Source organism: Hemiscyllium ocellatum, chromosome 12 (genome assembly GCF_020745735.1).
Source record: "Hemiscyllium ocellatum isolate sHemOce1 chromosome 12, sHemOce1.pat.X.cur, whole genome shotgun sequence".
Taxonomy (NCBI): domain Eukaryota; kingdom Metazoa; phylum Chordata; class Chondrichthyes; order Orectolobiformes; family Hemiscylliidae; genus Hemiscyllium; species Hemiscyllium ocellatum.
Genome location: NC_083412.1, coordinates 47,185,092 through 47,199,952, shown reverse-complemented (window position 1 = coordinate 47,199,952; position 14,861 = coordinate 47,185,092). Strand labels below are relative to the sequence as shown.

General features: G+C 38.3%; 1 protein-coding gene across 1 annotated transcript in view; it reads right to left on the bottom strand.

Annotated features, from left to right (window-relative positions):
- Positions 1-2,334: 2,334 nt before the first annotated feature.
- Positions 2,335-14,861, bottom strand: part of lsamp (limbic system associated membrane protein) — an 855,795-nt gene continuing 843,268 nt past the window's right edge. The window contains exon 7 of the mRNA XM_060833006.1: positions 2,335-2,953. Within this exon, the coding sequence (XP_060688989.1) occupies positions 2,853-2,953 (101 nt within the window). The 3' untranslated portion in view covers positions 2,335-2,852. The remainder of the gene's footprint in view (positions 2,954-14,861) is intronic.

Here is a 14,861-nt window from a genome sequence, read left to right as displayed (position 1 = left end):
GCCAGCTTCTAATAGGAGCAAGAGGGCATGGATTCAAAGTGATCCGCAAAAGAAGCAAGGGTGAAGTGAGGAAAAATGTTTTCCACTCAGGGAGTAGTTAGGGCATGGGATGCACTGCCTGGATTTGTATGAAGATAGGTTCAATTGAGGCATTTACGAGATGATTAGTTGGTTAAAAATAACGTGAAAGGGTATGGGGAGAAAGCAGGAGACTGGCATCGTGGTAATGATGGCCATTTTCAGCAAATACAGGCAGGATGGGCCAAATGGTCTCCTTCTGTACTGTAACCCTTTGATATTTCTGTGGGTAATAAAGTCCTCACAATAGCAAGAAAATGACCACAGCAAGTGGCTTCCAAGAAGCAGAATGAGGAAAAAGAAAGGCAACATTAAAACAAAATAAAGCGAAAAACAAATTGCTTCTGTGGAGTTTCTGTGCTGATTCAATCTTAAATGAAAACTGTACAAAAGTCATATTGCAAACTTGTCACATAATCAAGAAACTTGCAAAATATTAGATTTAGCTGACTACCACAGCATTAAAAGCAGGAAACACGTTGGAATTAAATCAAACTGTAGAACTCAAATTAAAGCCACACACCATTTTAATTTTTTTAAAGCTTTTTTTTGTACAGTTATACCATATAAGTTATTTGCATCTAGTTTTGGGCAATCAATAAAGAAAAAAATGTTTCAAAATGCTTTTTCCATTTTTCGTTGTGACATAAATCTGCTTCACAATAACAAATTGAACTGTGTGAGAAATGTAAATCTGTTGCTTGTTGTAGGTGGTGACTCCTATTTGGAGTGCTCCTTCTTAAATAGATTTATTATGGTGCTACAGCAGTAGGTTATTGATCCAAACTTTGTTAATACAGATTGTATGTGATCACCATCGTACATAATATTCATCTTATTTCAAGAAAGTTAATCTATTCTTTTCCAAACCACCTTATTATTCCAGTAAAAACTGCTTCTGTTGAACACAGTAAATAATTGCTTTTGCACTTGCAATGTATACCATAATTTCGTTCAGCTTTTACTTCAGGAACATCCATCTATAGAATTGCAATGTTGAATATCAATAAGATAAATGCAAAAAAAAAAGTTACAGTGCACCACAGCATGTTATAGGACCATTGTTAACTGAAAAATCAGTTAGAGCTGGATAAAGTGGACCAAAGTCCTACTCCTGTTCCCAGGCTGTCTCTTCCGTATGTACACAGCACTTAACTGTCACAAGGATTTTTAGCATAGTCTAAAGCTAGCAACAAATGTAAATCCATTTATGGGCACTGACCTCATATATACACCAACAGAAATGAGGAATACATTTTAGTGCCTGAAATGCAAACTTGTTTTACAATTCTTATAAGATGAACAACTATCATGACCCCGAGAACTGGTGCCACTTAGCTTTATTCTGAGAACTTGTCTTAAGTGTGTGAAGTTGAAGCAACATGACTCACTTGTGCCAGAGGTTGCAGTGGTTATTAGAAAGTCTGGAGTGTTAGTTATGATGTATAGCATCTCAGATATTATATTTTAAATTAGTATGGCACACCAATAGCTTAATGAGCAGTGGTTTATGACCATTGACATATCACTCCCTCGATGCACAAAGTTCAGGCCCAATGCTCATACAATACCCATTCAAATCTGATTTAATGCTTCTGCATTCTCTCATGAAAACTATGGTTTTCAGAGAGGATCCTCATGTTAGAACCCTATATATTTGAAGGACTTGACCAGCTCATCAGTAAGAACAGATTCTTAAAAAATAAAGATTTTACAGGGGAAATCTTTAACTGTCAAATAATGGAACATTTTTAATAAGTAAACAAGAAATGCCCATTGTCAATACAACATATAATAAGAGAGCATTGTGGAACAAAACATTTAAAAATGACCCAGGCCATGCGCTTTGTAATCTTCTGGAGTGACCATTATCAAAAATCACTGCAGTCTAATATATCTTGCACTTTGCTGTCAATCATCTCTTTAATTTAACTAGAACAGTATAACAGGCCAGATCAGCTAATTCCTTTAGAGATCCTTGGCGGAGAGAAAAAGACCAATTGGATGATGTACCTGCGATAAATGGAAATCAGAAGATTTTAAAAAGTTTTATTTTTTCCCCAATGTTTTAGCCTGTTTATGAATTTAGACAGAGTATCATTAAGTTAGAGATTAATGTTCAGATACATTTGTGATCTGATCAGAATATATTAGTATTTGCTACAGGATAGATACATTGATAATGGCATTTTCAATGTGGCTAATAAGATAAAAGAAAGTATTTTGAAGCTTTACAATTTTTTTTCTGAACTAGTTTATTGAAGAAGACGGTATCATCCAATTCACATAGATTTTGAGCAAATTGATTAAATTCATCAAGAATTTACCCTTTGATCCAGGCTGTTGTGCATCAATGCCTGTGCCTAAATATTGTGGGTGATTTATAATCAATGCATTTAACACTGAGCTCCCATGTCATTCGTCACCCTCAATATTCCTTCAGTGAATTATAATTTCTTTATGGTGAATGGATCACTTGGCACTAACAAATACAGGGTTCTGCTTTGTGTTGATTAAATGTCATCATTCAGACCCAAAACAAAGGGTTAGACCTGCGTGAATGTAAACATTAGCAAATATGACAGGAGAAAGAATTTCTTTTTACACAATATTTGAAATTCATGAGCAAATGTTGATCATTTTGTACCTAATACACCCTCGACCTTTTGTTTCTATTCTAAAAGCTTTTCTAGCAATATTTTTTCTGTGCAGTAGAACGCACTGTGTTGAAATACAAATAGTCTCCTCTTTTCTTGCGGTCAGTTTTCATAATATTAACACTTGTAAATTAGACAGACTAGAGTTGCTGCTAGCAGCCACAGTGATATGGTGACGCCTGCTAATCCAGTGCCTGAGTCTCGCATGGAACCTGGCCCTAAACAAATAAGAAAGAGAAACATTATTAATACTTTTAATCAAAAATTAAAGTTGAATATAAAAAGCTTTGGCTGTCACTTTCACAATTTTTGCTTTTTTAAATAAGTGGTTCAGGTTATTTTCTTAGAGCATTTGAATAAACTTAATTGAACAAAACCCATCTTCAATGATCTGAGCTGTAAGATTATCTCCCTTTTGCTTCTGCAATATATCTGTGCAGCATGTGCCTTACTGCGAATTTCCCATTTAATGAAACGTGCCTACAGAGCAAAGCAAAATTAATGTATGATCATGCACCAATTGCTTGAGTTAACCGTGTCAACTTCACAAAGTTTGCATTTTTTGAGGAGGTTCTGGTTACTGAAGATAAGGATTTTCACTTGCTTTATAAAATATATCAAGCAAGTACCATTTGAGTTGGAAATATAAAAAAACACAAACCTGAATATAATATAGAATAATTCATGAACAGTACCCACACTGATTACATTGTCAAATGATCATTAGATAAATTCTGTTTTGCAAATAATTGACAAAGAAAATTTTAACAGTTAAATTACTGAAACAATATTTAAAATTACTCGATATAAAATGCCTACAAAATATAAAGCTACAAAATGTATCATTTCAATTGTCCACATTCAATGCAAGGTTTGTTATTGAGACAAACAGATGATCTTAAACCATGTGATGTTAAATTATTTTGCTTGAAATAAATAATGATGTCAATTTCTCTGCACCATTAACATGAGCACTAACATTTTGGGGGGAAACATTTTCCTCTGAGCTGTGGAAGGTTGGTTTCATGAATGCCTCATGAAGTAACAATGTGCCCAGTTTACTTTACACATTACATATAACTATACGTCACATGTGAATTCACTGCAGCATTTTCAATGTGCTTTCTATAAAACAGAGAATGGAGTACGGATGGATTCAGATTATAGATTAAATGATTAGACTATACTTTGAGGAGTGAATAAAAATTCTTCAATAGAACCACAGATTGCTTTCTACCCTTTCAACAATTGGAACAGCTTCTTGTAGACAGCACCAAGAGGAGTCATGATTAATTCAAGGAATGTCAATTTGAGTGTTATCATATCATATCAATTGAACTGCAGAGATTCTGTATTTTGTTTTACTGCACTTTCAGTGAAAGTAGCATGAAACGGTTGAATTCAAAAGCGGAGTCAAAAGAACGTAAAATCAATATAAGAGTGAAGTCAGAAAAATTTGTTTTGTTACAATTGGAGAACTCACTATGAGATGATTTGGAACTGCTTTTTCCTCAGCTGTTCAATGTACACATAAATCAATATAAATCAATTATATCAATTCTTGAGGGCTTTTCAGCATAAAAATGGGACATTTCAAAATTTCTTCATGACCTTAAACTATGATAGAACTGCATTCCATGCAAAACATTCAGCATTTAAAATTCACCAATACCAGATTTGGAGATGTTATACAATAGAAAGTATGCACTGATTTTAAAGCTGTGAGATTAATTCAGTATTCAAGAAACTAACACCAAAATATTTCAACATTACATTGAGAAGACTCTACCTATTCCATTTCAGAAAACAGAAAATTTTGAAGCTAATCATAAACTCAAAAGCTGACTTGGCTTGGTCTGAAATGTCCTTTCTGCCACACAAATGTAAATCATTCTGGACATGAGCAAGAAAGACTGCAAGAATGAAAAGTTTCACTTTGTCTTAGGTGAGTGAAAAATGAGCTTCTCTTATCAAGCTCTCAATCTGTTGCCACTTTAAGACTCTAATGTTTCATTTGTAAGCATGGAATCTCAATGTCGGCTCACTCAAACCTCCTGATAATGTCAAGGAGTGTCATCAGGGTCCTCAATTGATATAAAAGCTATCTTTTTTATAATGTCCTGAAATATGTTTGGAATTGTCTACATCAATGCCATATGTAGGATCATAGGAACAGGAGTAGGCTATTCAGTTCCTTGAGCCTGCTTCACCATTCAATAAGATCACGATTAGATTAGATTCCCTACAGTGTGGAAACATGCCCTTCAGCCAAACTAGTCCACACCGACCCTCTGAAGAGTAACCCACCCACTCCTATTTCCCTCTGACTATTGCACCTAACACTATGGGCAATTTAGCATGGTCAATTTACCTGACTTGCACATCTTTGGACTGTGGGAGAAAACTAGAGCACCCGAAGGAAACCCACGCAGACATGGGGAGAATGTAAAAACTCCACACAGACAGTTGCCCAAGGCTGGAATCGAACCTGGGACATTGGTGCTGTGAGGCAGCAGTGCTAAATGCTGAGCCACCGTGCCGCCCCGTCATGGCTGATCTGTGGCCTCACACCATATGTCTGGCTTGGGCTCATATCTCTTAATATCCTTACTTAATAAAAATTTCTCTATTTCAAATTTAGATTTAACAACTGAATTAGCATCAAATGCCATTTACAAAACCTCCCTTACTCTTTGCTTGTAGGCGTGCTTTCTAACATCTCTCCTGAATGGCCTGGCCCCAAATCTTATTAAGCCCCCGATTCTAAATCTTCAACCAGTGTAAATAGTTTATCTTTATCTATCCTGTCTTTTCTCATTAATACCCTGAAGATCTGGATTAGATCACCCTTAACCTTTAAATTTTAGAGAAGAAAGATCTAATTTGTCTGTTGTCTTCTAATACCTAAGTCCAGGTATCATTCTTGTAAGCCTGTATTGAACTCATCCCAGACATCCTTCCTAAGGTGTGGTGCCCGGATCTACCCAGAATATTCAGAAGCTTGGTCTAACTAAGGTTTTGTACAACTGCAGCACAACTTCTGCATCTGCGTAGTCCAGCCCTTTAGATATGAAGGCCAATATTCTATTAGCCCTCTTGACTATTTTCTGCAGCTGTTTGTGGTATTTTAAAGAGCTATGCACCTAAACCCCCATATCTCATTTGATATCCACTGAATTTAAATTTGTGTCTTCTAAACAATACCCCAATCTTTTTTTTCAGTCTGAAATGGATAACTTCACACTTACAATCATTAAAATCCACGTATCACAGCTTTGCCTATTCACCTAATCTCGTCAGTATCCTGTTGCAATTATATGTGATCGTCAACACTGTTCACAATACTGCCCAATTTTGTGTCATCAGCATTTGACTTTTTATGCCATTATCCAAGTCACATGAATATTGTGAATAACTGAAGCCCCAACATATGTCCCTATGAGACATCACTAATCACGTCTTGCCAATTTGAGTACTTGCCAATTATTTCAAATTTCTGTTTCTTGCCACTCAACCAATTTCTTATCCATGTTAGTAATTTCTGTGGGCTCCCACCTCAGCTAACAATCTCTTGTGTGGGACGTTATCAAAAGCCTTCTGAAAGTCCATATAAACATCATCCTCTGCTGTCCACCACCTTTGTCATCTCTTCCAAATCTCCATGAGGTTCATTAGACGTGACTTACCCTTCATGAATCCATGCTGACTCTCCTTGATTAACTGAAAATTTGAGGTGATCAGTTATCCTACCTTTGATTATTAACTCCAACAATTTCTCCACCACAGATGTTAGGCTAATTGGTCTGTATTTTCCCGGTGTCCCTTTTATTACCCTTCTTAAAGAATAAAGTGACCAATCCAAAGGTACAACTCCTGAATCTATGGAACTCTGAAGGATTGTGCTTACAGCACCAGTCATGTGCTCTCCTATCTCCTTTAACACATTCAATACTATCCCTGTATAACAATCGATCATGTCACTTATCATTGTCCTCTGAAATGAATTTTGACAAAAAGTACTGAAACAAACTTTGCAGAATACAAGACATTAAAAATCAAAGCTTATGGAACACAAACTCCAATTTGACAGACATTTTGCAAATCTGCACACATAATAACCACATTCAAATGCTGCAAGAAAATATTTACACTCATTAAATTTGATCAGAATGCTAAGGATAGAAGATTTAGATTACTTACAGTGTGGAAACAGGCCCTTCGGCCCAACAAGTCCACACCGACCCGCCGAAGCGCAACCCACCCATACCCCTACATATACCCCTTACCTAACACTATGGGCAATTTAGCATGGCCAATTCACCTGACCCGCACATCTTTGGACTGTGGGAGGAAACTGGAGCACCCGGAGGAAACCCACGCAGACACGGGGAGAACGTGCAAACTCCACACAGTCAGTCGCCTGAGGCAGGAATTGAACCCAGGTCCCTGGCGCTGTGAGGCAGCAGTGCTAACCACTGTGCCACCGTGCCGCCCTGGTGGAAGGTGGAAACACATTGCACTCACACATCTAGCAATACACTTAATGTATTTGACTGAATTTTGCCAAAAATTGGTTAAGAGTCAATTCTGGGGAGTTTATTTTCAGGTTTCACTTCATGAAGCCTAATCAGTTATCTACTGCAATTCTCCATTAGCTACTTTATTATCTATGCATCATGCCTCTATAACATCCTGCTTGCACTGTCTCACTCGGCAATGGCAAAGTACGTTCTACTACGGGGTCTCTGTAGAATTCCCTGCATGGCTCCATGTTTAAAGCCAAGTTGTGTACCAGGTCAAGTATTGCCAGCAGGATCTGTCCTTCACAATGTACAGAGTGGGAAGGGAATGAAAAAAAACTTCTGAGGTCAAATGGGTAGCACTTTATTGCAAATAAAAGTTCACATTTATAAATGTATTGTTATTTTACATCATCGCCTGACCACAGGAATCAGGGTACATAGGCTACAAGCCTTTAGTGCCATATTATCTTCGAAGACCACTTAAAGGAGAGATTCTTTTTCTCTAACACCAGGATTAAACCTTGCCATGGTATAGTATGGGAACATTAACCATTGCAAAGCCTTCAAATGGTTGAAAATGCTGACTTGCATTCAACAACAGAAAATTTGAAGAAGAACTACCAAAAAAAAGTTATATTAACTTTTGGGAATATCAGGCACTATTCGCCTTTTGAACAATAACATCTTTCTCGTCAACAAAAAATCACTGCACTCAGCTCCCATCTTTTGGAACTCAGGCATCAATTTGTTCCTGTCTGATTTGTTATGCCTGATGCTGCACTATTACATATTGCTGTAAGTGATGTTCTTCCATCACATTCTCTTTTTATTTGCTCCAGTTTTGCAGATTCGAGCATGTCGAATTCTGTGACATGTTCTGGTTTTGACTATGCAGAAGACCCCTTCAGACTTATCAAATGTCAAAACCTCATCCAAAACAGTCCTACTGTCTGTTCTAAAATGACCTTGGCTGAAGAATGGACTGCACTGGATCTACACTCAGGATCAGTCAGGGGTTTGCATAATGGAACATCAGCTGTGGTTGCAGAGGATAGCCCTCAACTTCCAGTGTCAACTCTTGTGAGGCATCTGGATCTTGACACAAAACAAAATCATGAGTATTCTCAAAGGTTTAGGCATCATGGCAACTCCAGAAATCTTCCAGATGCAGAGATCCAAGTGACTAGGGAGATTGAGGAGTTGGAGGAAAGTAGCTTCAGTAAGAAGACTGTACAGGAGAAATTAACGGGGCTGAAATTCAATAAATTCCCAGTGCCTGCGGTGTCTCAGAGTAGGAAGGAGGTGGCTATAGAGAAAGTTGATGCAGTGGTAAATCTTCCAAAATTGTATAGTTTTTGTATATGATTCCTGCAACTTGGAAGATAGCAAATGTCATCTTCCCAGCAAAAATATGGAATTACAGATGTGTTAGCCTGACAGCAGCAGTAAGGAAATGCTCAAATCCATCATTGAGGAAGGAATATTTAAATGCTTTATTGATCATGATCCGATTGGCATGGTTAGGATGTATTTATGATTGGGAAATCATGTTTGATGGGTTGGAGTTTTTGAAGGTGTCATGAATAAAATTGGTAAAGAGAGCCAATGGAGACAGTACTGGATTTTCAAAAGTGTAGTTTGAAAAATTGAAGTATGTGAGGTAATGTACTAGCATGGATAAAGGATTGGAGAACAGAAAACAGAATAGGTCATTCTTGTGTTGGCAAGCAATAAACAGTGAGTACCACTAGGATCAATACCTAAACCCCAGCCGTTCATAATATGCATCAATTATCTGCTGGTAGGATCAAAGATAATATTTCCAAATTTGTAGATGATACAAAACTACTGGAGGAAAATATAAAACAGGTTCAGGAGAATTTTGTGAGATTGTCCAACAACAGACAATCCAACTGCCACACCATGACATTCAATGATGTTACCATTACTGCATTCTGCACTATCAACATCTTGGGAGTTACCATTGATAAGAAACTCAGCTGGACCTGCCATATAAATACAATGGCTACAATAGCAAGTCAGAGGCTAGGAAGACAGCAGTGAGTAACTCACCTTCTGACTCCCTGAAGTACAACTCAGGAGTGTGATGAAATACTTCTCACTCGTCAAGATGGGTACAGCTCTAATAACACTCAAGAACCTTGACATCAACGAGGACAAAGCAGCTTGCTTGATTGGCATCACATCCGCAACCATCTACTCTCTCCACCTCCAATGCTCAGTAGCAGTAGTGTGCATGATATCAAGATAGAGTCATAGAGATATAAAGCACGGAAACAGATCCTTTGGTCCAACTTGTCCATACCGACCAGATATCTTGAATTAATCTAGTCCCATTTGCCAGCTTTTGGCCCTTATCCCTCTAAATCTTTTCTATTCATATACCCATCCAGATGACTTTTAAATGTGGTAATTGTAACAATCTCCAGCACTTCCTCTGGTAGCTCATTCCATATATGCACCACACTTTACGTAAAAACATTGCCCCTTAGGTCCTTTTTAAATCTTTAATTCTCATCTTAAACCTATGCCCTCGAGTTCTGAATTCCCCAACCCAGGAAAAAGATCTTGTCGATTTACCCGATCCAGTTCGCCCTCATGTTTTTGTAAGGTCACCCCCTCAACCTCCGGCACTCCATGGAGAACAACCCCAGGACAAAGCAGCTTGCTTGATTGGCATCACACTCAAAAGCATCCACTCTCTCTAGCTCCTGTGCTCAGTAGCAGTAATGTGCATGATATCAAGATAGAGTTATAGAGTCAGACAGATACACAGCATGTAATATCTTAATACCATGCACTCTACTGCAACTGAGTATCAGAGGTGGATGTGATGCCGATCAAACAAGCTGCAACACGATGGCTCATGGTTAGCACTACTGCCTCACAGCGCCAAGGCCATGTGTTCGATTCCAGCCTCAGGCGACCGTCTGGGTGGAGTTTGCACATTCTCACCATGACCGTGTGGGTTTCCTCCGGGTGTTCTGGTTTGTTCCCGCAATCTAAAGATGTGCAGGTTAGGTGGATTGGCTATGCTAAATTGCCCCATAGTGTTCAGGGAAGTGTAGGTTAGATTCATTAGTGATGGTAAATGTTGAATAATGAGGTAGGGGAATGGGTCTGGGTGGGTTACTATTCAGGGGCTCGGTGTGGATTTGTTGGGCCTAATGGTCTGTTTCCACACTGTATGGATTCTATGATGATTCAGCCTCTCCTTATAGCTCAAATTCTCCAACCATGGCAATATCCTTTCTGATCCCTTTCAAGTTTCACAACATCTTTCCTACAGGAGGGAGACTAGAATTGCACACAATATTCCAAAAGTGGCCAAACCAGTATCCTATTCAGCCACAACATGACATCCCAACCAACTCCTGTACTCAATGCTCTGACCAATAAATGAAAGCATACTGAATGTTTTCTTCTCTATCCTATCTACCTGATACTCCACTTTCAAGGAGCTATGAACCTGCACTCCAAGATCTCTTTGTTCAGCAACACACCCTGGGACCTTACCATTAAGTGTATAAGTCCTGCTAAGATTTGCTTTCCCAAAATGCAGCACCTCGCATTTATCTAAACTAAACTCCATCTGCCATTCCTCAGCCCATTGGCTCATCCGATCAAGATCTCTGAAGTAACCTTCTTCTCTGTCCACTACACACCCAATTTTGGTGTCATCATATACTAACTATACCTCTTATGTTCACAGTCAAATCGTTTAAATAAATGACTAAAAGCAGTGGACCCAACACCTGACCCAGCACCAATCCTTGTGGCACACTGCTGGTCATAGGTCTCCAGTCTGAAAAATAAACCTCTACCACCACCCTCTGTCTTCTACCTTCAAGCCAGTTCTGTATACAAATGGCTAGTTCGCTCTGTATTCCATGTGATCTAACCTTGCTAACCAGCTTACCATGTGGAACCAGCCAAACGCCTTACTGAAGTCAATATACATCATATCCACTGCTCTGCCCTCATCAATCCTCTTTGTTAATTCTTCAAAACATTCAATCAAATTTGTGAGACATGATTTCCCATGCACAAAGCCATGTTGACTATCCCTAACCAGTCCTTGCCTATCCAAATACATGTAAATTGTGTTCCTCAGGACTTTCTCCAACAACTTGCCCACCATCAATGTCAGGTTTACTGGTCTACAGTTCCTTGGCTTGTCCTTACCACCTTGAAGCTTAGTACAATTAAGGTCAAGTACATAAAAACTCCAGAAAAGGCCGTAAAATATAATAGATGGAGAGTAGAAGTCACAGTTAAATTAAGCCCATTGAAATGCTAAAAGAAGAGACATTTCCTGGTGTGTTTTGTACAAAGGATGCTATTAGGTATTATACAACAGTGTTTTTGGAATCTGCAAAGGAGTGTCTTTGTACTTATACAATATATTATATCCCAAAATTATTATGTTTGTATTAGAAGAAAATAGTCTGGTTTACTCTGTTAGCTTAATTTTGTTGGTTTAGTAAGCTATTGTTTTATATGAAAACCAAATCTGCAACATTGTGTGCCTATATTTCAGTGAGAGAACGCATCATTACAAACAAAATAAAAAAAGAAGCATGATCTACCAAATTAACTTATTCAGTCAGAACATCAGCTTAAATTATAATAACTGGGGTCTGTTGATGGAATTTTTGAATGCACTAGATTTAAGAGAGGCTGATGTCTTTCTTGCTGAAATAACAGCTAAGAAGTGGTCCTAGGCATTAAGCACTTGTTTTGTGATGATTTTCGCTGCATGGGAATTTGAAAATAGTTTTTAATGCAGCTGACTGTTTTCTGGAAATGCAAGATATAACAGCGGACTGTTTAAAATTAATGATTAGACTTAAACTGAGACCTTTAGCAGATTAATTGAATTTGAAATAACCTGGTAACATTCAACTGCTACAAATGACTAAACAACATTGAGAATTTGAAGAAAGGAAGCCTGAATTGGGAGTAGTTTAGACAGAGTTAAAAATGGAAATACTGGATGTGGAGGTGAAATGAAAAGATCTGAAGTCAAAGAAAAATAACACAAAAATTGGAGGATAATGGAATGGGAGGAAAAAAAGAAAAGCAAAATGAGATGGCATTAAAAAGACTTGAAGTCCAAAGAGATAGGGAATTAGAAGACATCAGATATCAAAGGAAGATTTAGAATAAACAAAGAAGAAACATGGAAACTCAGATGATGATTTAGATTCCAATGATGGATTTAATTTAACTTAAACAACTTCATTTAAAGAATCTATACTTGGTATGTAAATTTAATGAAAATCGATTTCAAAGTTTTATGCCTCATTTGAGAAGGTAGCTGGGTGGATAAAGTGGCCAAAAGAGGTTTGGATGTTAATGCTCAGTGTGTGTTTGACATGTACACCTATAACCATATATGTCAGCTTGTCAGAAAAACAATTTACAACATATGAAACTGTCAATGAGGAAATGCTCAATAATAGTTCATTTGAGTCCGAAGGTTATCAATTGAAATTTAGGAGTATGAGGAATAAACCTAAAGAGACATTTCAAGAATTTGCAAGAGAGAAACAAATGCTCTGAGATCAGTTGTTTAGACTGCTGAAACTAAAGGAAAAAAAGAGAACATATGGGAAAGTACAATCATGGGAGAATTCAGAAATTGCATTACCACTCATTTAAATACTCGTTGGATACGTGTTAAGTTTTAAAGATCAGAAAAGTAGCAGTTATGACAGTTAAGTTGGTATCTTGTACAGACAAGCAACAAGTAAAATCCACGAGGAAATTTGGGGAATAGAAATTTTGTGGATGGAAGAGGTACTATTTTTAGAGAACAGAGAGAAGGATGTCAAAGTAAGGAAAGAGAAAGGCTGGAACCAAAAACTGATGGAAAGAAATGAACATCCTTTCACTGCAATAAGGTTAGACATGTTGATAGCTAAATGCCAGAAGTTAAATGGAAGGCCAATTGCAGTAGAAGGATAATTAAGCATTCATCAGAGGAGTAGGCATCAGGAAAGGAAGTAGGCATAAAAACTGTAGCACTTGAAACAAAGAGAACATGTTTCCTTTAAATGATCTAAGAAGGCAGAGATGGCTCAGGACAACCATGAAAATTCATACACGAAAGCACAAGTTGATTCTGCAATTAAAATAGGGTGTGCAGTGGGCAGTAGCAATACAACAGATCCACAAGCTTGTCTAACGATCTTGTTGAAATCCCAGAATGGCAGCTGGTGGAATTTAAATTCAATTAATATATTTGGCATCTAAAGCTAATCCCCATAATAGCATCATAAAACTATCACTGATGATTGTAAAAACTTATCTGGTTCACTAATATCCCCAAGGGACAGAAATCTGATGTCCTTCACTGGTCTCAATTACATCCCACGTCAGGAGCAGAGCAGTGATGTTGACTTTTAACTTCCCTCTGAAATGAAAAAAAAGTGTTCATTTCAAGTCCAAGGCTGGATGGATGCCAATACGCACAGACAACTCCATCTTGCCCGAGCACCAGTCCAATTGGTGCCAATATCAAAATATTCACGGATGTCACAAACATTGGTAGGCTGGTAAATAATAAGAAGGATAGCCATAACTGACAGGAGGGTATCAACAGACTGGTCAGCTAGGCAAAGTAGTGGCAAATGGAAACCAACGCAGAAAATTAAGAGATATTGCACTTGGGAGTGCTTACAAGGCAAGGGATTAGACTGTAAATGGAAGGAAAATACCTAAGGTCAGAGGAATACTGATACTCAAATCAACAGATCCTTGAAAATAGCAGGGCAGACAGATAAAATGGATAAGAAGACATATATGACGCTTGCCTTTATCAGCTAAGGCAAAAAACAGAAGAGGAAGGGGACAATGCTGAAACTATATAAAACACTGGTTAGGACAGAACAGTCAGAACAGTACTGCATGCACATCTGGTCACAAAATATGGGAAGGAAGTGATTTGCACTGAGAAGGGTACAGGTGAGATTTACCAGGATTCTGCCTGGACTGGAGGGCCTGGGCTAAAGAAAAATTGACAGGTTGGGGTTGATTTTCTTGGAATATAAAAGATTGAAAGAGGACGGAAAGAGATATAAAAGATTCTGAGGGGCATAGATAGGGCAGATAGAAAGTAATTTTTTTACTACTTGTAGAGGATCAGTAAACAGGGCACATGGATAAAAGCAAGGACTGCAGACGCTAGAAATCAGAGTCTAGATTAGAGTGGAGCTGGAAAGGCACATCAGGTCAGGCAGCATCCGAGGAGTGGGAAAATTGACGTTTCGGGCAAAAGCCTTTCAACAGGACTGAAGGCAGGGAGCCTCCAGGGTGGAGAGATAAATGGGAGGGGGTGGGGATGGGGAGAAGGGAGCAAAGAGTACAATAGGTGGATGGGGGTGGGGATGCAAGTGATAGGTCAGAGAGGAGGGTGGAGCGGATAGGTGGGAAGGAAAATTGGCAGGTAGGACAGGTCATGACTGGGATAAAGTGGGGGGGAGGGGAAATGAGGAAACTGGTGAAGTCCACATTGATGCCTTAGCCCCACCCCTACCCACCACCACCCCCTCCCATTTATCTCTTCACCCTGAAAGGT